Source organism: Lissotriton vulgaris, chromosome 11, assembly GCF_964263255.1.
Source record: "Lissotriton vulgaris chromosome 11, aLisVul1.2, whole genome shotgun sequence".
Classification (NCBI taxonomy): domain Eukaryota; kingdom Metazoa; phylum Chordata; class Amphibia; order Caudata; family Salamandridae; genus Lissotriton; species Lissotriton vulgaris.
In genome coordinates, this window is record NC_141699.1 from 655,800,470 (window position 1) to 655,827,669 (window position 27,200).

The window sequence follows — 27,200 nt, forward strand, 5'->3', positions numbered from 1 at the left end:
TGTTGTCCTAATAATAATGAAAGATATCAATACCGGAGAGCCACAGTGTTCAGGTAAGTAACTTCTTTTTTCAGCATTATGAAGGCAAGGTGATGAGTATGGAACATGGAACACACATAGAAAGCACATTTGAGTTTTGTGCATTTAGAAGACATTCATAGAGTCTGAACATTCATAAATATCTATTTAGTTGTTGCAATAGGTGCCCTATGTGTTGTTAGACAGAGAATGTTCCAGAGATTGGGTTTGGCTGTAGATTGATTAGCATTTGGCTGGGTCCAAGCTGGAACAGCATGGTGAACAGAAAATGATGTATTCAAGCCCAGATCTCTGTACTGGGGTGAATGTATGGCATTGTTCTGCATTCTGTCCCTCAATTGTTCTTTTTGCATTTGCCACCTCGAGTGGGTCGGGTATGCCCAGACGTGGGCCCCGTGCTCTCCATGCCACTGGAGTAAAGCTATCCTGGCTGATGAGGGGTGAAACCCCCAAACCGGTCCTAGGATGCTTGTTTCCAGTCCAGGGAGGACCTGGCCTGGCAGTTCGGGCTGGACTGTTCCCATTGGGTGCAGGGTCAGGACTGTTTTTCATATGGCTGGGTCCAAATTTGAAGGACATGGTGAGCAAACAAACGATGGATTCATGCCCAGATCTCTGTACTGCAGTGAATGTATGACATTGTTCTGCAATGTGTCCATCAGTTGTTCTATTTGCATCATATGTAAGACAGGCTGGAAATGAGAAGAGTGAGTCTTAACTGAACTGGATGCAGAGTAGTCAGGAATGATTGCTATGGATGTGTGGAGAATCAAAGTCAGGAAGTCATATCTTATTGCTGTTGGTTTTCGATATTTAAGATTGAAACTCTGCGGGGTTGTTGAAGATCAAAGTTTTCCTTAGGTGGGTAATTATTATTCTGTCTGGGCTGATGAAGGAGGAGGTGGTGTTCAGCGCTGTGAAGGAGTTCCGTAGAGCTAGGAAGACTTTTCTGCAAAACATCGTCTCTTTTGCATAGTCTTGGGCTACTCCGATCTGGATGTCATTCTTGATTAGTGTTTTAGATTTCCTCATGTGTTTTAGGATAGCCTCAGAGTGCTGAAATCTACGAGGTCTGAAAATGAGGACATAGGTTTCTAGCGTCGTAGATTAGTCTGGTTGGGACTCTATGAGCCCTTTCGATTTGTTTCTCAAATTTGATTCCGAGGGTTTGTGGTATCCATTGTTCGAGAAAGGAGACACACGAGGAGGCTTGGTTTGTGGTCCCTTTTTGCAATCAACATATTCTGAGGTTACCTTTTCTGTTCCTGTTCTCTTAATCTGTTATGATTCTGGAGAGGGTGATTATCTGCTTAGAAGAGGGCTGGAATATCTTTTTTATCTTTGCGGTACTCATCGTCTAACACACTGATTCTGAATCTAGCTTCCCTTACTCTTGAGGATACAGATTTAAAGTCCTTCCGTAGGAGGGAGATAACAATTAGAGTGAGGTCGATATTTACTTTGGGGCTTTGGTCAATTCTTGTAGTGAAGAGAGGTTGCATAGGATTAGGTCCATTTTGTTGTTAGCACCTAGGGCTTATTTTGGTTTGACTGGCGACTCAACTGCAGGTGGATCTTGTTTCGCCCTTTTAAGGGATGCTTTCTGTTCTAGCTATCTTTATGATCCTTTATGTCCCTGTCTTTAAGATCTTTTTTGTCCGCCATTGTGGGTATAGACACCAGAATTGGATCTACTTGGTACTTTTGCTGATCCGTTGATGGAGGTTGGGACCACTTGCGTTAACTAGGTCTGGCAATGGTGTAGCAGGCCCTGTTAGTTGGAGCCTCAGTACTCAGCACTTGAGTGGAGAGTGCTGATCTCAAGGCAGGAGTGTCACTATTGCTGCATGCTCAGTGAGCAATACTTCTACACTGCCTTGCTGAGGTGTATCAAGTTTCTGCTAGTGTAGATGATGGCTCGCCAAACACACAGAATAACGGGGGAGTTGCAGGAGGGGGTACATTATCCCCTGCGGAATTGGTTAGACCCTTTCTACGACACAATAATTGATTATTTCAGCTTGCCACATATTTAATGTTCTTAAGAGCTTGTGCACCTTCCATGGCATGGGGGTATGGGAATAGAACCTGTGGCAGATAATTGCTTGCAATCTTACTACATATCTCTTGATTGTGTCTTGCTGATTAGAGTTTCATAGGCCTCAGGCCGAATGATACATTTGCGTGTTCGTTATATGCACACACGTCCTAGAGTGCAGGAGAGAGGAGGTTGCTCACAGATTAACTCGGGTACTTGGATGCAAGGAAGTGCGGGTTGTTACTAAATGCACCAATCAGTTGTGTCAGTTTATTTCTTAGTTATCTGCATGATAGGCCTCATGGTAGGCCTTAGAATGTGATAGGTCTCAAACCCTTGCAGATCTTTAAAAAATGGGGTTGTAGGCCTGTTATTGGCCCGGTGATGGTTTAGATGATGTTGTAGGTGGGCGCTCCCTTTAGTATGCTTTTCTGAAATTTAGGGGGGAGAGTGTTGTGACGCGCATTGGTAGCTGCAGGATGACTCGCGGTTACGCTGTTATTGGGCGGTTGTCAAAATCAGGGGGTAACTCGCTGTGGGCCCATCGTCAGATCAGCACAGTAGTGGGCAGGTGCACAGTGGTACAATGTGCAGCCTCTCCACAAGCCCAGCTTCTGCGCCATGCGAGTCGGAGCTGCAGGTTTGTAGAGTGGGTGCTGAGGAGACTAGGGTGAGTATCTCCACATGCACAAGCCCTCGACACAAGTCTTTGGCTGGACTTATGTAAGTGTGCACATGTATGCCAGGATGCAAAGCAAATCCTGGGCTCGCTGGCCCAGCACCAACGTTACCCATGTTGGAGGTGCCATACGCCACGGGGTGGAGAAAGGTGTGAACTCTTGCCTTTTACCTCCGTATTTAAGAAGCGTCCTGTAGGATTTCGCAAAGTATGCTGGTAAGGGCTGTAGCGGCACTGCGGGTCACTGGGAATGGGCACGCATGGAGGTGCACATCTGCTGCGCCATCTTCTGTTCTCTATCTTGCTAGGCCTCAAGAGGGGAGGGTGCGCACAATGGTGGCAAAAAAATCGATAGGGGTGAGCGCTTTACCTCCTTGTCACTTAGATGCCATATTTTCACTCGGAGGGTCGGAAAGCATTTTGGATGATGGGTTTGTGATGGGTGAGCCAATCTTTGTGGCACTGCTGGCACCATTTCTCAATCCGCCCACTTTGCTAAATGTCTGGGGATCACCTGGCAATCACCATGAGGGGAGGGCTTAGGAGCTTCAACAGCTGTTTTCCATTCTCAGTAGGTCATCTGTAGCTCATTTCTGCCTCATTAGGGGTGGATGGTGGTGGATTACGGGAGAAAAGTGAATACGATCTTCCCCGGCTGCCGAAGCTCACTCTTCGGATGGCCATCGTGATTGGGCCCAAAGCTGACATTTTTAATGCATAAGAAACTACCTAAAACAAATTAAGCGATATTAATAAAAAGATGCCAAAAATGTATTACGTACTAAAGAGAACTAACAACAAGAGAAGAACCTGTATTCAGGCCATATAAAACAAGCATTGGCATAGCCAATAGGTCTCGCCTTTGGGACCTTATAAGTTATTGTTATTGTTATTTTTGATTTATAGCGCGCCCAATCACCTACAGGCCTCTAGGCGCTTGGAAATCGATGATACAAACAACAACTTGACAATACAGAGAGCGGCATCCACTAGTCTAGATAGTATTCATGGACCTCCTGAACAGTAGAGTTTTTAAACCCTTCCTAAAGCGTAGGAGGTTCTCTTCCCTGCGCAGCGACTCAGGTAATGTATTCCATAGCTGAGGAACTAGCACAGAGAAGGCTCTTCCTCCCTTGGTAGCAAGTTTGTACCGGGGGCAGACCAGTAATTGAGAGTCTGAAGATCTTAGGGTTCTCATTGGGCTGTACACTTCCATGCGGTCTTTGATATTGGCAGGCGCCAGCCCGTGTATTGCTTTGTGAGCTATACACATATTTTTAAATTCCACTCGCTCCTTAATAGGGAGCCAGTGGAGGCTCTGTAGCAGGGGAGATGCTTTGGATCGTCTTGGTAGTCTGAAGATGAGACGAGCAGCGTCATTCATAATGACCTGTAACCTAGTAATCAGGGTTTTTGGCAGGCCAAGGTAAAGAGCATTACCGTAGTCTATCCTCGAGATCACGGTAGCTGCGACAATGGAACGTAGCATGGATTGGGAGATGACAGGTACTAGCTTACGTAGCTGTCGAATAATGTTGGTACAGCTACCCACCACGGAGGAAATCTGATTGACCATTGATAGGTCGCAATCAAGTTTGATCCCCAGGCTCTTTACATTTGGGCTTGGTTTAGGGGCCGGGCCTAACTCTGCTGGCCAGTAGAGGTCAGACCACGGTGAGGTGGCAGATGGAATCACCAATACCTCGGTCTTATCTGGATTAATTTTTAGAAGATTTTCAGTCATCCATTGGACCGTGTACCTCAAGATGTTCTGGGTGTGAAGTTGTGCGGCACTTGTGTTATTGACACTCAGCAACAGCTGAGTGTCGTCCGCATAGTTAAATACTGTGCAGCCCATGCGCGCCAGGGAGGCAATCAAAGGTTGCAGGTATAGGTTAAATAGAAGTGGGGATAGGGCCGAGCCCTGAGGTACCCCACATTCTAGCGTCCCCACTACAGATGTTTCTTCCCCAAGTTGTATTCTTTGGGTCCTACCAGACAGGAAGGATTGCAACCACTTGAAGGCCAGGCCATTGATACCGAAGTCTCTCATTCTTTCTAGGAGCAGATCATGGCTGACGGTATCGAACGCCGCTGACAGATCTAACAAAATCAGGGCGCTCGGTCTCTTACCGTCAGCCAGGCTTCTCAATTCATCCAGCACCGCGAGCATCACCAACTCGGTGCTGTGATGTGCTCGAAACCCTGCCTGTCGTTCATGGAGTAGATGGTGAGACTCCAAGTACTTGGACAGGGATTTTAGTACATGTTGTTCCAGTACTTTTGAAAGGAATGGTAGCTGAGAAATCGGCCTGTAGTTCTTTAGTATTGCAGGATCTGCGCCTGGCTTCTTCAGTAGGGGTCTTACACGCGCCTCTTTAAGTTCTGCTGGTATTTGCCCTGTCTTCAAGGATCTGTTTAGGAGGGAGATAACGCGCTCCGCCAATAAGGGACGGCTGCCTGAAAGACTTTCGGTGGACACGGGTCCGCTGGAGATCCAGATTTGATTCTATCCATCAGATGTTCCAGACTCCGTATGTCAATCTCTGGAAACAGTGCGATGGAGCAATTAACTGGTTCATGAGGGGCTGTAGGTGTATCCATCCCTTTGAACGTACCACTTTTTATCTCCTGGATAATAGTTCTTACTTTCTCCAGAAAGTATCCTTGGAAGGTATTGCAGTCTATGGGGGACTGGGATCTGTCGGGTTTTTTAGTCAACTCCGACAGAATCTTGAAAGTCTCTTTCTGTACATTGGCTGCCTTATTTAGGCGGGATTCGTAGTATTCGGCTTTAGCAAGTGTGAATTGTTTTTTGTATGCTTTAAGGGAGATTCGATAGAGGTTTCTGGCTGAGTCCTGTTGATTTTTCCTCCAACCTCTTTCCAGAGCTCTGAGTTTCTTTTTGTGGTCCCTCAATGATGGCGTAAACCATGGAGCCTCCCTACCAGGTCCTTTTATCAGCTTTGGTTTTTTTGGAGCTATCTGATCAATAGCTAGGGTCAAGCTCCGCGTTAGATCCGCGTATTGCTGGTCCAGGCTAAAGTCTGGACTCAAGGACCAATCCTTTGGCGAGAGCACCTTAGTCAGGTTTATCAGATCAACCTCTGCCCACTTACGAGTTATCCTGACTTCCAGTAGTGGATTATTTATTTGGCCATTAATGCGTATCTCACAAGATACTAGATAATGGTCAGACCATATACATGGGGTTATCTCTTTAAGTGACACATTTGGGTCTGTAGTCCATACCAGGTCAAGAACATGACCTTTAATGTGTGTAGGAGCCTTCACAAGTTGTTTAAAGTTTAGCGTTGACATCAGGGTGTCCAGTTGACGCATGGATGAATCCCAATGGGGTTTATCCCAATGTAAATTAAAGTCTCCTGTAACAATGATTTTCGTATAGCGGGTGCATATGTCTGACATAATGGGGCCGAATAGGTCATGGAACAGTGGGGTCGCATTGGATGGGAGATAAACCGCTAACAACATCCAACAAGAGTTGTTAACTGTGACTTTTACCCCAAGTATGTCAGCCAAGTCGGCTGTCTCTGACAGCAATCTTTCCACTGACAAGGCCTTTTTAAATAGAACAGCTACCCCTCCCCCCCCGTGCGTTACCTGGGCGGTTGTGCCATAAGGCATCATATCCGCTGGGAAGAGCGGCAATGATATCAGGCATTGAACTGTCACCTAACCAGGTCTCTGTTAGGGTCAGTATATCGATTTAATTGTCTTGCAGCAGATTATAAACTTCAGCATGGTGGCAATTGAGTGAGCGGGTATTAAGGCTCGCTATTTTCAATGAGGAGTAGGACCCGGAAGGAGTCATAGTCTGGGAAGTGAATATCGCACAATCTTGGAGTTTCTGCACGGTAGCACTGTCCAAGCGAGCCTCACCTTTATTTAAACTGTGCAATAATTCGGATGAGTAAATGCGCAGTTGCCCAGAGGTCCCTGCCCCCGAGCCCGTCCGTGCACGGACGGGCGCAGACGGCCTGGACTCTGGCGCGACTCCGGCGACGCTCCGGCGAGCCCGCCGCGCATGCCCGCTGCGCGTCAACATGGCTGCCTTAAGTACTGGTCTAGCGTCCTTCTGATGACTAGACCACCCCAATCCTTATCCCTCACCAAAGATGTCCGCCGTTCTGGCGGTGTGGTGCGCTTTCCAGAGGACAGTGATCCGCTCTAGACGCGGTGCTGTGCCAAATTAGAGTGCAGGTATGCGGCAATGGTCAATTCAATTTTAAAAACAGGGTACAGTGTTCAAATTAATTTACAACAAAACGGGGATTTTAAAAATGCTAAATTTTGCTCTTAGTGAGCGCGCTGATTTTTACAAGCAAGTAGAGCACCTCTGCGTTGTCCAAGAGGCTATTCCCAAGTGATTGGCCGCCTAATTTGCCTGCTTTAAGTACTGGTCTAGCATCCTTCTGACGACTAGACCACCCCAATCCTTATCCCTCACCAAAGATGTCCGCCGTTCTGGCGGTGTGGTGCGCTTTCCAGAGGACAGTGATCCGCTCTAGACGCGGTGCTGTGCCAAATTAGAGTGCAGGTATGCGGCAATGGTCAATTCAATTTTAAAAACAGGGTACAGTGTTCAAATTAATTTACAACAAAACGGACAAAACGGGGATTTTAAAAATGCTAAATTTTGCTCTTAGTGAGCGCGCTGATTTTTACAAGCAAGTAGAGCACCTCTGCGTTGTCCAAGAGGCTATTCCCAAGTGATTGGCCGCCTAATTTGCCTGCCTTAAGTACTGGTCTAGCGTCCTTCTGACGACTAGACCACCCCAATCCTTATCCCCCACCAAAGATGTCCGCCGTTCTGGCAGTGTGGTGCGCTTTCCAGAGGACAGTGATCCGCTCTAGACGCAGTGCTGTGCCAAATTAGAGTGCAGGTATGCGGCAATGGTCAATTCAATTTTAAAAACAGGGTACAGTGTTCAAATTAATTTACAACAAAACGGACAAAACGGGGATTTTAAAAATGCTAAATTTTGCTCTTAGTGAGCGCGCTGATTTTTACAAGCAAGTAGAGCACCTCTGCATTGTCCAAGAGGCTATTCCCAAGTGATTGGCCGCCTAATTTGCCTGCCTTAAGTACTGGTCTAGCGTCCTTCTGACGACTAGACCACCCCAATCCTTATCCCTCACCAAAGATGTCCGCCGTTCTGGCGGTGTGGTGCGCTTTCCAGAGGACAGTGATCTGCTCTAGACGCGGTGCTGTGCCAAATTAGAGTGCAGGTATGCGGCAATGGTCAATTCAATTTTAAAAACAGGGTACAGTGTTCAAATTAATTTACAACAAAACGGACAAAACGGGGATTTTAAAAATGCAAAATTTTGCTCTTAGTGAGCGCGCTGATTTTTACAAGCAAGTAGAGCACCTTTGCGTTGTCCAAGAGGCTATTCCCAAGCCATGCAAAAGTTGATGTTGTTGCACCAAGGATGTGCTGCATAACTAAATACTGATAAGGTCCCAGAAGCGGGACCTATTGGCTATGTCAATGCTTGCTTTACTATTGTGTGTGCACTGGTCAGTGTGTGCGCACACGAGGGGGGCTTCTGCTTAAGCATGAGCGAATTTTGCGGATCTCGCGTTCGCGAATTTTGCGGATTCGCAATCCGCAAAATCCGCGAATTCCCGCGAATTTGCGGATTTTTTTTTTTTGTGTTCGCCCGTGTTTCTGCCAGTTCGCGAGGATTTTTACAATTTCGCAATTTGCGAACTTACCTGTCGGGTCGCAAGTTTTGCGAACTTGTTGTTTCTACGTGTCCAGCCTGTTTGGGACACTCTTCTTCATCACTGCCACTCTCTGTCACCACTGCCACTCTCTGACTACTCATGCCACCCTCTGGCCCACCCATGCCACCCTCTGTTTCATCACCACACCCTCTGGTTGTCCAGTGTACATTATTTTCGGCAAAGCAAAGCACACCTTCCCTGCCTCAAGTGACCTGAATTAATTTGGGGCTGATTAATGTGTCACAGAATATTTTTTTAGCTGGCACCTGCTTCCTTAGTGCGCCCTGATTAGTGATCTTTTGCACTTGCTAAGTGCTTTCATTGTTGCAAAATTAGTTACAACACCTGCCCTGCCCCAACTGACAATAATGAATTAGGGGCTGATTAATGGATTTTAACTTCCAGCCTGGCTCCTGCTTGTCTCCCTTAGCTGTAATTCAGGACCTTTGTGGCATATGTGTAACTATTCTGAGGTTCAGAGCAGGGTCACATAATAGTTTCAACTGGCAACTGAACTCTGGAGGGGCCCCTCAGGAAGCACTACAGGAAATGGCTACTAATGATGTGCCTGAACTTTTGAACCTGGTAAGTAGTTACTTTCAGTTTTGCTAAGATCGTATTTCTGCAATTTTGCACTTATTCGCGGGGCGCGAACTCACGCGAACAGTGCGAGCAGTGCGAGCAAAATCCGCTGCTCGCGGATTTGCGGATTTTGCGGGAAATTCGCAAATCTCGCGGATTGCGGATTTCCCGAAAATCCGCAAAATCCGCGAGCGGAACGGATTTTCCGCCCATGCCTACTTCTGCTTTACTTGTGACTGATTTCTTTGTCGTAGTGCAGGTTACATTATTCCTGTCTGCGCTTTTCTTGCTGCTGTCTGACGATTGTACTTCCCCCTCCTCTCGCACTTCTCTTTCCGGGGCGATCCTTGCAATGTTTCTGACGCTTGCACCAACTAAGCGCATCTCAAGATTCGTGCGTTTAGCTTCTGGCTCGCCACAGTCACTTCGAGTCTCACAATCAGATTGGCATAACGTATGCAACAGGAGCACGGCAGACAGATTTTGCAAGGAGGCTGATGAGGCTGGCGCGTTGATTGCCCAACGCGTTCACAGTGACGCCAGAACAGGAATTGTGCAATGAGATGGGCGAAGCTGGCACAGGAGATGCCCAAGGTGAGCGGCGAGGTGCTTGTGATATTCGTGCAAGTGGGTCAGGAAATTTATCTGACAGAGAGTTAGGAAGACCCAGCGAGGCCAGCTCCCCGACCGAGGTGTGGCTATGGAGACACACCTAGGGTTCCATGAGCAGGGGAGGGGGCGGTCTGTGAAGTTGCCACGCATGCTGGTGGATGAGTGGGGAGCAAGAGCCTGATGCACTGTTTATGGAGATGAGGGTAGTGGCTGAGATTGGGACACTTACCAGTGTCAGAGAGGCAGACAAGCACTTGACACGTGATACCAGCGAGGCACTTTTAAAATGTGTGTGCGCACCGGATTATTAGCAGAATGGTGACCACACAGATGTGCAAGATGATGCGGGCTTGTGATGTCATTGGTGCCCAAGTGCCATTTGCCTAGGGTCGCTGGTAAAGCCGTGCATGCACTAACAAGCGATGATTTCATAGAGGCCAGCACAGTAAACGCCACGTAGATTGTCCCTAGACTGGTTGTGCACCATCAGTGTGCACAACCTCAGTTGCAGTTTGGTAGCGCATGGTCGTTTGGCATGTACTGAAGTCATAGAGGAAAGCAACACAAGGTGGCAAGTGATGTCACTAAAGCATTGTCAAATAGTGTGTGCAACATCAGTGGTAGGTTGATACGTACACTGCCTCATCTGAGTTCTTCTCTCCCCATAAGACCTGCTTAGAGGCGAAAGCACCTTGGCCCTCCACCATGTGGCACTTCAAGATTCTTACCTGACAGCACGTACTCTAGATTCACCATCCTCCAAGCAGGGCTGCCCACGAGCTGTCCCTCAGCACCTGCCCACTGCCACTGCCCCGCTCCTCGGCTCTGCAGGTGAGCCTGGGTAGGGAAGAGCAGCTCTGTGCGCCACAACCACCTTTGGCTGCCGGCCTAAGCAAAGAGCGCATTTGCATAAAACTATTCTCCTGCTGTCTCCCAAGGCTGCTGCAGCCTCCCTGGGAGTAGGAAAGCGATAAAGATCACAGTAATTCACCTGTACTGCCACCCGTAGCCCCCCTAAACAGCCAGCAGCCCCCAGTGTCACATGGATCTGAAAGAGACACGTTAGTGATAGATTCCTTACCTTAGAATATCCCCAGGCGTCAGACTGGATCCGGAAATTTTTGCGTAGCAATACCCCTGCGCGTCGGTAGGCGTCGTCTGCGGCCCCGCGTCCATCGTCGGCATCTATAGCGCCGGAATGATGTCGTTGGATTACTTAGACGCCGCCCATGCGCGCTGACGTCAGTTCTTCTTTTTTCCGCGCCAGCTAGCGCAGATCCGGATACCCCTAGCCATTTTTTGACTAAACTTTTTGATTTTTTTGATCATTTCTTTCTTCGAGTCTTCGACTCTATCGATGCCGGTAGGGATGCCCGGGTTCAAACCCTGCTCGAAGTGCGACCGACTGATGTCGGTTACGGACCCCCATCGCCGGTGCCTGAAGTGCTTAGGCCTCGACCATGATGACCGCACCTGCTCCGACTGCCGGGCCATGACGTCGAAGGCTAGGCGGTCCCGCAAGCGGCTCAAGCTCTGGCAGTCGGCCCCACGCCACTCCAGGTCCCGGTCCCACGGGAGGTCGAGGGACCGGTCGCGGGGTCGGAGTCATCGCAGCTCCGGGAGTGGAAACCGATCGTCAGGCTCCAAGTCCTCAGGTAAGAGGCATGAGAGGTCGGAGAGACGTCATCGTTCCTCCGACCCACCCCGACGCTCGCACGATGCGGCTGGGGGCTCGGGCGACACCGCCCACGCAGCTCCGCGGGAGTCGCAAGCGTCGCCGCCTGCCCCACACCTTCAGGTCCCTGGGCACGGCGCGACGCCGGAGGAGATCGAGCGGTACCTCATGGCCATGAGGTCACTCCCTCCTCAGTCGGGTTCCGTGGCGCCTCCGGGCCCAACGGTCCCGGCTGAAGGCCCTAGCGGGTCGGGTGCTTCGGCCCGACGCCGCTGGCGACTTCGGTCCTGGCACCGCAGGACCTCACCGGATCCGCTTCCGAATCCGGGTCGTCGCCGGGCGACCTCACTACCTCACCGGCGACGGCCCCACGGGTGTCACCCCCGGCACCCACTGTGGACGCCGTTCCCAATGTTCCCTACGGTCCGACTCTGGCGCCGGAACGGCGCCGCTGGCCGCCGCTCCCGACGGCCTTTGGAGATTTTTATTTCCATGAGGAGGCCCCGTCTGCTAATCCTGTTTTACAAGAAATGGGTGACGAGGAAGATTGGGAGGGGTCTGAGGACCCTCTAGCACTGGAGTGCCAGCCTCAACAGGACTAGACATATGAGCTTGGGGAGGCCAGTGGTATTGACACTTCGCCAGACACTGGATTTGTCTCCCCTCCGACCGTGGCTTCGGAAGAGAGGTCTACATATAGTGTAGTATTGACGAGGGCGGCTAAGGCCTTAAACCTTGAGCTCCCCGTCGCGGACGTGAGGACTAACCTCCTCACTGAGGTCCTCAAACCGCAGTCAAGCTCCAGCGAGCCTCTGCTCCGAGGCCTTGTGTGACGTTCTTGTGGGCACTTGGTCCAAGCCCGCCACAGGTCCGCCTGCGGATAGGAACGTGGCCAGACGCTACTGTCCGGCCCCGGGCTACCCCTGCTTTTTGTCCACCCATCCCACCCCCGAGAGCCTGGTAATCCAGGCCTCCAATTCCCAGACCGCGTTCCCGTCGGCCCCGCCCGACCGGGAATCCAAAAGATATGAACAGTTTGGGAAGAAAGTATTCTCGTCCCTAAGCTTAGGGCTGCGGTCTGTCAATACCGCCTGTCTCTTGGGCCGCTACACCCACACCCTGTGGGACGTGGTTGCGGACATGCTGCCACAATGTCCGGAGGAGGTCCGGGCTAAACTCGCCCAAACCCTTGCGGAGGGCCGGGTTGCAGCGCAATATTCCATCCGGTGTGGGCTGGATACCACTGACTCACTGGGCAGGGCAATGGCAACGACGGTGGCGGTTCGACGCCACGCCTGGTTGAGGTCCGCCAACTTCTCGGCCGATGTCCAGGCCACACTTCTGGACATGCCGTTTGATGGCCTCTTTGGCGACAAGGCAGACCATGCGCTGGAACGTTTTAAAGGACTCCTGGGCTACGGCCAAGTCCTTGGGCCTCTCGGCCACACGCCAGCAATCGGGTGCCTTCCGCTCCTTTCGTGGCCACGGAAGGGGCGCCCCCACACTTGCTGCCAGCCACGCGACGCAGAATGTTCAACAGCGCGGTGGCGGCTGTGGAAACCGCTGTGGCGGCGGTCGGGGACAACGGCGAGGCCAGTCCACACCTCCCTCAACAGCACCCGCCTCAAAACCTTCCTAGTCCGAGTTTTCAGGCCCATGTGACGCCTGTGGGAGGCAGGGTTCGCCATCACCTCTCCCACTGGCGCACTATCACGTCGGACAGGTGGGTGCTGCAGATCGTCCGAAGGGGCTACTCCCTCCCCTTCGAGGCGACCCCTCCATCCATGCCACCACAGTTCCACCGCGTGTCGGGGGATCACTTGCAACTTCTGCAAGAGGAAGTCACGGCCCTCTTGGCCAAGGGGGCTATAGAGCGCGTTCCTGGGCTAGAAGTAGGGTGTGGTTGTTACTCCCACTACTTTCTGGTACCCAAGAAGGGCAAAGGGGGCCTACGCCCTATCTTGGACCTGCGGAACGTCAACGGCTTCCTCCGGATGGAGAAGTTCAAGATGCTGACTTTGGCTCAGGTCCTAGCTGCCCTGGACCCTGGAGACTGGCTGGTAGCGTTGGACTTGCAGGACGCTTATTTTCACATCCCCGTCCTGCCGGCCCACTGGCGTTACCTGCGGTTCACGGTAGGCCAAGAGCACTTTCAGTTTACCGTGCTCCCCTTCGGCCTTACCAGCGCCCCACAGGTGTTCACGAAGGTGAAGCGGTGGTCGCAGCTCATCTGCGCAAGTTACGGGTGTCAGTCTTCCCCTACCTAGACGACTGGTTGTTGAAGGCGGGCTCGCCCCAGACAGTCGTCAGCCACCTCCAGACTACGGCCGACCTCCTGCATTTGCTGGGGTTCTCCATCAATGTGCCGAAGTCGCACCTGTGTCCCTCTCAGAAGCTCCTCTTCATCGGAGCGGTTCTCGACTCGGCGCAGTTTCGGGTTTACCCTCCCGAACAGCGGGTTCGGGATATACAGGCTCTGATTCCCATCTTTCAGCCGTTATCCCGAGTCTCGGTCAGGTTGACGCTGCGGCTTCTGGGGCTGATGGCCTCCTGCATCCTTCTGGTGCATCACGCTCGGTGGCGGATGCGGGCTCTGCAGTGGGACCTGAAGTTTCAGTGGGCCCAGCATCAGGGCAACCTGTCCGATCATGTCTTGATCTCGGAGAGCACTGCGAGACAACTGCAGTGGTGGCTCACGGACCGCGATTGGGTCAGTGGCAGATCCCTCTCTCTACCCCACCCGGAGCACGTGGTTGTGACGGACGCGTCCCTCCAGGGCTGGGGAGGCCACATGGGAGAGGCGGAGATCAGAGGCCTCTGGTCTCCGGCGGAGTCCTGGCTCCATATCAACCGTTTGGAGCTGTGGGCGATTCGTCTAGCACTGAAGGCATTCCTCCCCTCTGTCCGGGGGAGTGTAGTGCAGGTGTTCATGGACAACACCACCGCCATGTGGTACTGCAACAAACAGGGCGTAATGGGGTCGTGGACCCTATGCCAGGAGGCTCTACGCCTCTGGCAGTGGCTGGAATATCAGGGCGTGACCCTGGTCGTTCAACACCTGGCAGGCTCTCTGAATGCCAGGGCGGACAAACTCAGCTGTCGGTGCATGATGGATCACGAATGGCGTCTGAACTCGGACATGGCGCAAGGCCTCTTTCAGCAATGGGGAGAGCCTTGGTTAGATCTATTCGCCACAGAAGAGAACGCGCAATGTCATCAGTTCTGCGCGTTGGAATTTCCAAGGCGGGGCTCGCTCGGAGACGCTTTTTGTCGCGATTGGAGTTGCGGTCTATTGTACGCCTTTCCGCCTATACCACTTCTGCCCAGAGTGCTGAAGAAGATCAGGAGCGACCGAGCCCAGGTTATCCTTGTGGCTCCGGACTGGGCACGAAGATACTGGTATCCCGAGCTACTCAGCATGTCAGTCGATCTCCCGATTTGTCTGCCTCTTCGGGAGGACCTTCTGTCGCAGCAGCAGGGGACGGTCCTCCACCCGAACCTGTCCAGTCTCCACCTACAAGCTTGGAGATTGAGCGGCGGCAGTTGAGGCCATTTGACTTGCCTCCCGAAGTCTGTGATATCATTCTGGCTGCCAGGCGTCCCTCCACAAAGTCGGTGTACGCCTGCAGGTGGAACAGATTTGTGGCATGGTGAACAGCAAAGGCTGTGGACCCACTCTCTGCACCCCTTTCTGAGGTTCTCCTCTTTCTTCTTTCCCTTGCCCAGCAGGGCTCTGCTCTGGGCACTCTTAAGGGGTACCTTTCTGCTCTTTCCGCCTTCTTACGGCTACCTGATCAGCCTTCCTTATTCAAGTCCCCCATTGTGAATAGGTTTCTGAAGGGCATCACACACATGTTCCCTACTGTTCCCTTCGTGATGCCCCAGTGGGACTTGAATCTTGTACTTACTTACGTAATGTGTGCTCCCTTTGAGCCGCTCCATAACTGTCATCTCCGTCTTCTTACTCTGAAGACTGCTTTCCTGGTTGCCATCACCTCTGCCAGGAGAGTGAGTGAGCTCCAGGCTCTTTCTTCTACTCCTCCTTTCCTCTCTGTTCATCCGGACAAGGTTGTGTTGCGGACAAGACCTTCTTTCTGCCCAAGGTTGTCACGGCCTTCCACAGTCCATTACCTTGCCCACCTTCTTTACGCCTCCGCATCCCTCGAAAGAGGACGAGAGGCTCCACCGTCTGGACCCAAAACGTGTGCTCTCTTATTACTTAGATCGCACACGCCAGTTCCGGGTGGATGACCAACTCTTTGTTGGTTACGTGGGCGCGAAGAAGGGAAAGGCGGTACACAAGAGGACCATCTCGCGGTGGATCATCTTGTGTATCCAGGCATGTTACTCCATGGCCAAAAAGGAGCCCCCTGCTGGATTGCGGGCTCATTCCACTCGAGCCACGGCAACAACAACTGCCCTGGGCCGAGGAGTGCCCTTGCAGGACATTTGCCAGGCAGCTACGTGGGCCTCGCTGCACACGTTTGCAAGACACTACTGCCTGGACAGTCAAGTCCGGAGGGATGGCTTCTTTGGCCGTTCCGTCCTCCAGGACTTTCTGGTGTGATTATTGGTTCGCAGACCCACCATGGGGTTGGTATTGCTGGGGTATCTATTCTAAGGTAAGGAATCTATCACTAACGTGTCTCTTTCGGATGCACAAGTTACTACTTGTGTAACGATATATCTGTAAGAGACATTAGTTAGTGATAGATTCCTTACCGACCCACCCATCCTCCCCGTTCTGCGAACCGATATCTAGGGTTAAGGTCATCCCCTTTCAGGGCCCTAGTTTCATGGCACCAGTGTTGATTCTATCATAGCTCTGCGTATCTGGTGCGGAAAAGCTGTGTATCAGAACTGACGTCAGCGCGCATGGGCGGCGTCTAAGTACTCCGACGACGTCATTCCGGCGCTAACGACGCCGACGACAGACGCGGAGCCGCAGACGACGCCTACCGACGCGCAGGGGTATTGCTACGTAAACATTTCCGGATCCAGTCTGACGCCTGGGGATATTCTAAGGTAAGGAATCTATCACTAACTAATGTCTCTTACAGATATATCGTTACACAAGTAGTAACTTGTGCAACAGGTTCACGGGACAAAGGCGCCCATTTACACTCCTGCCTGCCAGAGCCGAAATCCCCGAAATTTCCCACAGGAAAAGGGACACGCAGCACAGTTTGATTGCCGAGAATGAGCAAGCCATAGATAGCCTGGTGTTCCAGATTCCTGGTGAATCATACCCGCTCTACCCTACCCGACTGGAATGACACCCCCGCAGGCTTGGATATGCTCCTCAGGAAACACCGCATCCCTTGCCTTGGGGAAGGCAGCTTGCCATCGGAAGTGCAGCTTGATCGGTTAGCCTTTCATAATCACAACCAAACCAAGCCTTCCCAAAATCCAAACCTGAATATCTCTGATCCATATGGTAAATTGCACGCTGATACTAACACTTTGCCCATCTGTAACCCTAAACTATATCCAGGGCTACTTGAATTATTTGGTTCAGCAACAGCGGTATTTTCCACATAATTATGGATTCACTGCAATTTCCACTTCATGTATCATCTGCTGCATAATATACAGGTTGTAACCAAAAAATTGCTTCTGGTTGAATCGCATCAAAAGTTATTACAAGCGCGTGCATGCCTTGCGCTGAAAGGAGGCAGCAGGGGGAGGGGATAGAGGAGGGGGCCTGCGCCGGTTTCCTCCCTTGCGGGAGCGAGCAGGGGCACCATATGTTTGCTAGTTAATTACAAACATATGCTGTCACAGCTCGCTCCTGCAAGGGAATCGCCAAATGTTCACGTGTTGCCATTGAAGGCAATGCAACACATGCACGTTTTTAGGGCGAAAAGCCAATCGATTTCAAAATGTCTTTTTCCTATGCAGCGCATGCGCGCTGCATAGGCTAGACCTAAAAAGGAAAGGCGTTTTTTAGCGCAGTTAACAGTAAAGTATTTAATGAGGTAATAATTCAGAGTTCAATGAGACAACCTGTCATATCCTTGGATTTTATGGTGCATTTTTTTAAAACTTTACCTGTGTGTTTTTACATTCAGGATATCAATTGGCATTAGCGGATGCAGTATAAAAGACCTTGAGTCATTCCTTAACTCAGACGCGTCATTTTGTTTATGGAATGCACCATCAGTTCAAACTACCCCGACTAAGACCCCTGTCTGTGGCAACAAGCTTGTTGAAGCGAAAGAGGAATGTGATTGCGGCCCTGATCAGGTCTGTAAATGGCAAAAACATTTTTGTCCTCAAAAAAATGTTTTATTGTATAAGGTGCTTGAATTTGTTTCATAGCGTAAAGCCTGGAGAACCGTATATAAATACAGCTTTATGTGTCTCGCCAGCCTCATGTTTCTAAAAAATCATAATAGGAGTGAACAAGGGCTTACGGGCTTGAAACGCGTTGTGTGTTTGGGTCTCTCTAATAAACAAGATTTCTGCCCAGAAGAAACTACAGAGGTCTGTGTCTCCTTCCTCGCCTAAAACCGCCGAGTGTGGTATTGGGAAGTGGCTCGAGTTTCCAGGATATATATATATATATATATATATATATATATCAGGAACACTCCAAACTTCTGCATACAAGAAAGGCACTGACTCCGTGAAATTTAGATTTCCAAATAAGTTTTATTCACTTATTGGCTGCTTGACGCGTTTCGGCGGTAAGCACCCGCCTTGTTCACAACATCTATGCAGTATGTGGTTACTTTTATACCCCTCTGACTTTACATTACATCATGTATGTTTCACTCTTATTTTGTGGTAAAGTATAGCTTGTTTTGCAATTCTGTTGCCTGATTGCCATGGCAGACATAGAAAAGTTACTAAGGCATGCACATTCCTGAGTCACGTCATCCTCCCTTTCACGTGTACGCGTTACTATAGAAACTACACGGCTGCCACAGCCTAGGTATTCTACCATTACATCCGCGCGCTTGACACAGTGCAATGCGGAATACCTCGTGCTGTATTGTCGTTTAGATAAGTAAGTGAAATGTTATTCAGTATAGTAGGTGAGTGTTGCTGGCTGCGCACTGGGATTGATACTAAGTATATTCGTATGGCGTTATGTGAGGGAAGATTAACTGTGGTATAGCTACCGAGTGGTTAACTCAACGTGGGTCTCGGGTTTAAGTGTGTGACGTGGGTAAAAAATGATATGATGCCGGATTGGACCTTTTGTGCCTCCATGTGTAGATTTATGTACCGTTAAGTGCCTAAATGGGTTTGTTTTGTATGTTGGTATGACATACGGCTGTGGTGCTTAAACATATTTAACACATATACGACAGATTTATGACAAATATTGTACCTCCACATTACGCCTAAGTGAAACATTGTCTCCAAGTGGAAAGGCGTTGTGCGGAATATGAACCACATGCAATATATATATATATATATTATATATATATATATATATATTATATATATATATATATATATATATATATATATATATATATATATATATATAACAACCAACTTCTGAAGAAATTCTAATGAACCAGGCACAGTAAAAGGCTTCTTTTTATAAAATGTGGTCACCCACGACCCCAAGGCAAAAGAGATGAAGCCTTTGTCAATCTGTTTGGCGCCATTACTATTCCAAATAAATAGCCACTCCCCCTCAAGGCATAGGTAGACCTAGAGAGCACACTCAATAATCAGCACACAACTCAACCCTCAACAATGTGAGTACGAGTTAAATACATATTCTTTAAACAATATACTAAAACACTGAAAATCCATATATACACTCTATGGTAATTTCCATGCTGATAGTGTTACTTTAAACAAACTGTGCTATCAGAAACTGTGTTAAACCCGCTAGAGAGGGAACTAGCCTACATCGAATATGAGGCACCAAACACTCTTTGAGTGCTGTCGCCTGTACATTAACACACATCATATAAATAAAAGTAAATGCCAAATGCAATGTTTTTAAAAAAAAAAACAGTTGCTGGAAAAGATCGTTTGCCGCCAGGTCCCCATATGAGCCAAAATGTGTAGAGAGCTGTCTCCCCGTAAACAGTCCCCTTCTCCTGTTCAGAGATTGTAAAAGTTAATAATGCAGCAATTGGGATTAACATCACAAACAGTTTCTGGGAGCAGGTATTGTTTTGAATGCCATAAGACAAAACAGTGCATATATATAATATACATACAGAGGCTTTCAGTCAGCCTTCTTCATCCATTGGTCTGTTCAGCCACAGAAGAGAACGCGCAATGTCATCAGTTCTGCGCGTTGGAATTTCCAAGGCGGGGCTCGCTCGGAGACGCTTTTCGTCGCGATTGGAGTTGCGGTCTATTGTACGCCTTTCCGCCTATACCACTTCTGCCCAGAGTGCTGAAGAAGATCAGGAGCGACCGAGCCCAGGTTATCCTTGTGGCTCCGGACTGGGCACGAAGATACTGGTATCCCGAGCTACTCAGCATGTCAGTCGATCTCCCGATTTGTCTGCCTCTTCGGGAGGACCTTCTGTCGCAGCAGCAGGGGACGGTCCTCCACCCGAACCTGTCCAGTCTCCACCTACAAGCTTGGAGATTGAGCGGCGGCAGTTGAGGCCATTTGACTTGCCTCCCGAAGTCTGTGATATCATTCTGGCTGCCAGGCGTCCCTCCACAAAGTCGGTGTACGCCTGCAGATGGAACAGATTTGTGGCATGGTGAACAGCAAAGGCTGTGGACCCACTCTCTGCACCCCTTTCTGAGGTTCTCCTCTTTCTTCTTTCCCTTGCCCAGCAGGGCTCTGCTCTGGGCACTCTTAAGGGGTACCTTTCTGCTCTTTCCGCCTTCTTACGGCTACCTGATCAGCCTTCCTTATTCAAGTCCCCCATTGTGAATAGGTTTCTGAAGGGCATCACACACATGTTCCCTACTGTTCCCTTCGTGATGCCCCAGTAGGACTTGAATCTTGTACTTACTTACGTAATGTGTGCTCCCTTTGAGCCGCTCCATAACTGTCATCTCCGTCTTCTTACTCTGAAGACTGCTTTCCTGGTTGCCATCACCTCTGCCAGGAGAGTGAGTGAGCTCCAGGCTCTTTCTTCTACTCCTCCTTTCCTCTCTGTTCATCCGGACAAGGTTGTGTTGCGGACAAGACCTTCTTTCTGCCCAAGGTTGTCACGGCCTTCCACAGTCCATTACCTTGCCCACCTTCTTTACGCCTCCGCATCCCTCGAAAGAGGACGAGAGGCTCCACCGTCTGGACCCAAAACGTGTGCTCTCTTATTACTTAGATCGCACACGCCAGTTCCGGGTGGATGACCAACTCTTTGTTGGTTACGTGGGCGCGAAGAAGGGAAAGGCGGTACACAAGAGGACCATCTCGCGGTGGATCATCTTGTGTATCCAGGCATGTTACTCCATGGCCAAAAAGGAGCCCCCTGCTGGATTGCGGGCTCATTCCACTCGAGCCACGGCAACAACAACTGCCCTGGGCCGAGGAGTGCCCTTGCAGGACATTTGCCAGGCAGCTACGTGGGCCTCGCTGCACACGTTTGCAAGACACTACTGCCTGGACAGTCAAGTCCGGAGGGATGGCTTCTTTGGCCGTTCCGTCCTCCAGGACTTTCTGGTGTGATTATTGGTTCGCAGACCCACCATGGGGTTGGTATTGCTGGGGTATCTATTCTAAGGTAAGGAATCTATCACTAACGTGTCTCTTTCGGATGCACAAGTTACTACTTGTGTAACGATATATCTGTAAGAGACATTAGTTAGTGATAGATTCCTTACCGACCCACCCATCCTCCCCGTTCTGCGAACCGATATCTAGGGTTAAGGTCATCCCCTTTCAGGGCCCTAGTTTCATGGCACCAGTGTTGGTTCTATCATAGCTCTGCGTATCTGGTGCAGAAAAGCTGTGTATCAGAACTGACGTCAGCCCGCATGGGCGGCGTCTAAGTACTCCGACGACGTCATTCCGGCGCTAACGACGCCGACGACAGACGCGGAGCCGCAGACGACGCCTACCGACGCGCAGGGGTATTGCTACGCAAACATTTCCGGATCCAGTCTGACGCCTGGGGATATTCTAAGGTAAGGAATCTATCACTAACTAATGTCTCTTACAGATATATCGTTACACAAGTAGTAACTTGTGCAACAGGTTCACGGGACAAAGGCGCCCATTTACACTCCTGCCTGCCAGAGCCGAAATCCCCGAAATTTCCCACAGGAAAAGGGACACGCAGCACAGTTTGATTGCCGAGAATGAGCAAGCCATAGATAGCCTGGTGTTCCAGATGCCTGGTGAATCATACCCGCTCTACCCTACCCGACTGGAATGACACCCCCGCAGGCTTGGATATGCTCCTCAGGAAACACCGCATCCCTTGCCTTGGGGAAGGCAGCTTGCCATCGGAAGTGCAGCTTGATCGGTTAGCCTTTCATAATCACAACCAAACCAAGCCTTCCCAAAATCCAAACCTGAATATCTCTGATCCATATGTTAAATTGCACACTGATACTAACACTTTGCCCATCTGTAACCCTAAACTATATCCAGGGCTACTTGAATTATTTGGTTCAGCAACAGCGGTATTTTCCACATAATTATGGATTCACTGCAATTTCCACTTAATGTATCATCTGCTGCATAATATACAGGTTGTAACCAAAAAATTGTTTCTGGTTGAATCGCATCAAAAGTTATTACAAGCGCGTGCATGCCTTGCGCTGAAAGGAGGCAGCAGGGGGAGGGGATAGAGGAGGGGGCCTGCGCCGGTTTCCTCCCTTGCGGGAGCGAGCAGGGTCACCATATGTTTGCTAGTTAATTACAAACATATGCTGTCACAGCTCGCTCCTGCAAGGGAATCGCCAAATGTTCACGTGTTGCCATTGAAGGCAATGCAACACATGCACGTTTTTAGGGCGAAAAGCCAATCGATTTCAAAATGTCTTTTTCCTATGCAGCGCATGCGCGCTGCATAGGCTAGACCTAAAAAGGAAAGGCGTTTTTTAGCGCAGTTAACAGTAAAGTATTTAATGAGGTAATAATTCAGAGTTCAATGAGACAACCTGTCATATCCTTGGATTTTATGGTGCATTTTTTTAAAACTTTACCTGTGTGTTTTTACATTCAGGATATCAATTGGCATTAGCGGATGCAGTATAAAAGACCTTGAGTCATTCCTTAACTCAGACGCGTCATTTTGTTTATGGAATGCACCATCAGTTCAAACTACCCCGACTAAGACCCCTGTCTGTGGCAACAAGCTTGTTGAAGCGAAAGAGGAATGTGATTGCGGCCCTGATCAGGTCTGTAAATGGCAAAAACATTTTTGTCCTCAAAAAAATGTTTTATTGTATAAGGTGCTTGAATTTGTTTCATAGCGTAAAGCCTGGAGAACCGTATATAAATACAGCTTTATGTGTCTCGCCAGCCTCATGTTTTAAAAAAATCATAATAGGAGTGAACAAGGGCTTACGGGCTTGAAACCCGTTGTGTGTTTGGGTCTCTCTAATAAACAAGATTTATGCCCAGAAGAAACTACAGAGGTCTGTGTCTCCTTCCTCGCCTAAAACCGCCGAGTGTGGTATTGGGAAGTGGCTCGAGTTTCCAGGATATATATATATATATATATATATATATCAGGAACACTCCAAACTTCTGCATACAAGAAAGGCACTGACTCCGTGAAATTTAGATTTCCAAATAAGTTTTATTCACTTATTGGCTGCTTGACGCGTTTTGGCGGTAAGCACCCGCCTTGTTCACAACATCTATGCAGTATGTGGTTACTTTTATACCCCTCTGACTTTACATTACATCATGTATGTTTCACTCTTATTTTGTGGTAAAGTATAGCTTGTTTTGCAATTCTGTTGCCTGATTGCCATGGCAGACATAGAAAAGTTACTAAGGCATGCACATTCCTGAGTCACGTCATCCTCCCTTTCACGTGTACGCGTTACTATAGAAACTACACGGCTGCCACAGCCTAGTGATTCTACCATTACATCCGCGCGCTTGACACAGTGCAATGCGGAACACCTCGTGCTGTATTGTCGTTTAGATAAGTAAGTGAAATGTTATTCAGTATAGTAGGTGAGTGTTGCTGGCTGCGCACTGGGATTGATACTAAGTATATTCGTATGGCGTTATGTGAGGGAAGATTAACTGTGGTATAGCTACCGAGTGGTTAACTCAACGTGGGTCTCGGGTTTAAGTGTGTGACGTGGGTAAAAAATGATATGATGCCGGATTGGACCTTTTGTGCCTCCATGTGTAGATTTATGTACCGTTAAGTGCCTAAATGGGTTTGTTTTGTATGTTGGTATGACATACGGCTGTGGTGCTTAAACATATTTAACACATATACGACAGATTTATGACAAATATTGTACCTCCACATTACGCCTAAGTGAAACATTGTCTCCAAGTGGAAAGGCGTTGTGCGGAATATGAACCACATGCAATATATATATATATATTATATATATATATATATATATATATATATATATATATATATATATATATATATATATATATATATATATATATATATATATATATATATATATATATATATATATATATATATATAACAACCAACTTCTGAAGAAATTCTAATGAACCAGGCACAGTAAAAGGCTTCTTTTTATAAAATGTGGTCACCCACGACCCCAAGGCAAAAGAGATGAAGCCTTTGTCAATCTGTTTGGCGCCATTACTATTCCAAATAAATAGCCACTCCCCCTCAAGGCATAGGTAGACCTAGAGAGCACACTCAATAATCAGCACACAACTCAACCCTCAACAATGTGAGTACGAGTTAAATACATATTCTTTAAACAATATACTGAAACACTGAAAATTCATATATACACTCTATGGTAATTTCCATGCTGATAGTGTTACTTTAAACAAACTGTGCTATCAGAAACTGTGTTAAACCCGCTAGAGAGGGAACTAGCCTACATCGAATATGAGGCACCAAACACTCTTTGAGTGCTGTCGCCTGTACATTAACACACATCATATAAATAAAAGTAAATGCCAAATGCAATGTTTTTAAAAAAAAAAACAGTTGCTGGAAAAGATCGTTTGCCGCCAGGTCCCCATATGAGCCAAAATGTGTAGAGAGCTGTCTCCCTGTAAACAGTCCCCTTCTCCTGTTCAGAGATTGTAAAAGTTAATAATGCAGCAATTGGGATTAACATCACAAACAGTTTCTGGGAGCAGGTATTGTTTTGAATGCCATAAGACAAAACAGTGCATATATATAATATACATACAGGGGCTTTCAGTCAGCCTTCTTCATCCATTGGTCTGTTCAGTTGTCATTTACATTTTGTTTCCCACCCCCCCCCCCCCACCCTCCCCACAGCATGTGCAGCGGGTCACCCCGCTTTCTCTATTGGTTCTCTTCACAGTGAGTGACTGCATTTTGCCTATTTACTCTGCATCTTGCAAATTGCCTATTCACTCTGTAGCCAAATACGAAAAACTGATAACCAGTATGAAAGGCAGCACAGTCCTTTCGACAGACGCCACTAATTATTCCTGGCTTTACCCTCCCTCCCAACTTTCCTCAATTGAGTTACTACTGGCAATGCTTTTCTGAGTACTGCTGCAATATAGAGCTAGGATCCGGTGCAGAACACCAGGGGCTTCTCCAGACTGAATCTAGATGAATTGCTAAATATTAGACCTACGAACTGGGTATCAATGATCAAGTGGAATTATGGGCCTTCAGTAAGATGAAGAGGATCAAAAGGCTCCCGCTTATGTTGCTTCATGAAAAAGCTGTTGTTCCCTTATGTCTATTCCCATTGCATGTCTCAAAAAGATTTAAGTTCTCTGTTTTCTGTGCTGAGCCTTTGTAATTATAAGCTGATTGTCTTCATAGCACATTTGGTTTTGACAAATCACCAAATAGGTTGAACAAAATAATGTTCTCTTTTTTGTATATTTTGCTAAGATGACACATTTATTGGATAATGTCTCTTATGACCTGAGTGTATTTGCCTATCTTTGTCCTCACACAGTGTTGTTATAACATATGCCAGTTATATGTTGAGAATAGTTTAGCATAATTTAGTAGCATATGACATGGTAAACATTGCCGCGGGTGCAATGTAACTCTTTTGAGAGACAGTGTAGTTAATCAATGTACAAAGTTATGTACAGACATATGCTGATGGATACATCTGGCTGTGCATTCCTCACCTTTTGAATTTACCCTATGTGTAATATTCCACAGAAAACATTTCATCTTAGCTCTCCCACATCGATAACAACATCATAATGCCACGGCTTCGCACCCACTCCACGCGATGTAATCGGAGCCATAAGAAGACCTCCTCTGCATGCCGACGTCTGTTCCGTTTTTTTTCTGTGTTTGCCATTTTCTAGGAGATTTCTTTCGTTCTGTTTTTGCAACTTTGTTGCTATCAAAGATGTCTCCACCGAGAAAGTCGGGCTTTATACCATGTAGGGAATGGGGAGGTCAGATGTCCATCACTGACTCCCATGAAGACTTCTATGGTGTTTGGCGTTGGACCATGACTTCAAAGCCTGCTCGTCGTGTCGCCAGATGAACCCGAAATCCTTGAAAGAAAGGGAGGCAAGTCTGTTTATGGCAAAAGCTAAGAAGTAGAAGAAAGGTTGTCTGAGGACTTAGGAGTCGCCATTACCCCACAACCTCGGGTCCATAGAGAAGAGATGTTGCAACCCCATCTCCGAGGAGTCTCCCTTCGTCCCTGGCTTGGAGGCCTATGACTCCACCTCCGGCTCCGAGGACGACGACTCCGCCTCTGGCTTGGAGGCCAAGACTCCAACTGGGCAGCCAGTAACTTAGCCAGATTTTGTGGTCTCTCATATGGCGCCAGTGCCCTCAAATCAGAATCCGGTATATCTGACATTCCCGACTCCGGGGTTAGATCCTTGCTATGTTCAGCATTTGTGCGAGGGCTAAGACTCTGTCTGCTGGGCCTGAGAGCTCTGTGGATTCGCTATCATATTCTCTTGGAGTTTTTTTGGTTCAATACCAGCAGGTACCCTTTATGCTGCTCAAGCCCATGGCTCTGGTGGCCTAGCCTCTGACGTTACCATATCTGGAAGGGCACAATTCTTTGGTGTCACACCAGCCATCTCTGGTGCTGTCTGGATCTGAGCTTGCGCCGGTTCATCCAGAGCCATTTTCACCGACTGCCACCTTTGGATTGACTTTAGGCGCCAGTACCTAAGTCACCTGCGCCGCCTCTTGCTCTGCTAACACCTAGGATCAGACCCCGTAGGGAAGCTCAGAGATTGCTGGAGGGAGAGATATATCAAGAGGAGCATGGAAGTTCGGAAGAAAGATTATAGAGCTGGAGCCAGACTTTGAGGGATTAAAGGAGGCTAGTGGGTCTGAATACCTCCCTCAAGTGTTGGTTACCATCTCCTTACGGCTTGGTGCCTCCAGAGGTAACTTCTTATTGTGCTGTGATAAGAAATACAGCATATATATTGGACTTGCCTCTCCCTTCTGCCAAATTGAAGTCCAACATTCTTACAGAGGTTCTTCTTTACACTGCCTTTTCTTCAGAGCCGGTATTACCTTCAATGAGGCTTTGATGGAGCCCATACTTGAGGTGAACTCAACAGACATAGCCTTACTAAGCTGGGGCCTCTCCTTCGTAATCACGGAGAAACCGAATTGGTTCAACATACAGGCTGAAATGTTGCAATTCTTTAGGAAAGTTAGTTCTTCCAAGGCCGCGAAGCCCCATAAAAAGACCGACACCACGGGCCTCCGACCACCCTCCACATTTAACCCCTCCAGCAGTATTCTGCCTCCAG

General features: G+C 48.6%; 1 protein-coding gene across 1 annotated transcript in view; it reads left to right on the forward strand.

Annotated features, from left to right (window-relative positions):
• Positions 1 to 27,200, forward strand: part of LOC147683291 (disintegrin and metalloproteinase domain-containing protein 9-like) — a 2,469,977-nt gene that overhangs the window by 1,359,084 nt on the left and 1,083,693 nt on the right. Inside the window, exon 12 of the mRNA XM_086944815.1 lies at positions 17,452 to 17,626. Coding sequence (XP_086800941.1) covers positions 17,452 to 17,626 — 175 coding nt within the window. The remainder of the gene's footprint in view (positions 1 to 17,451; positions 17,627 to 27,200) is intronic.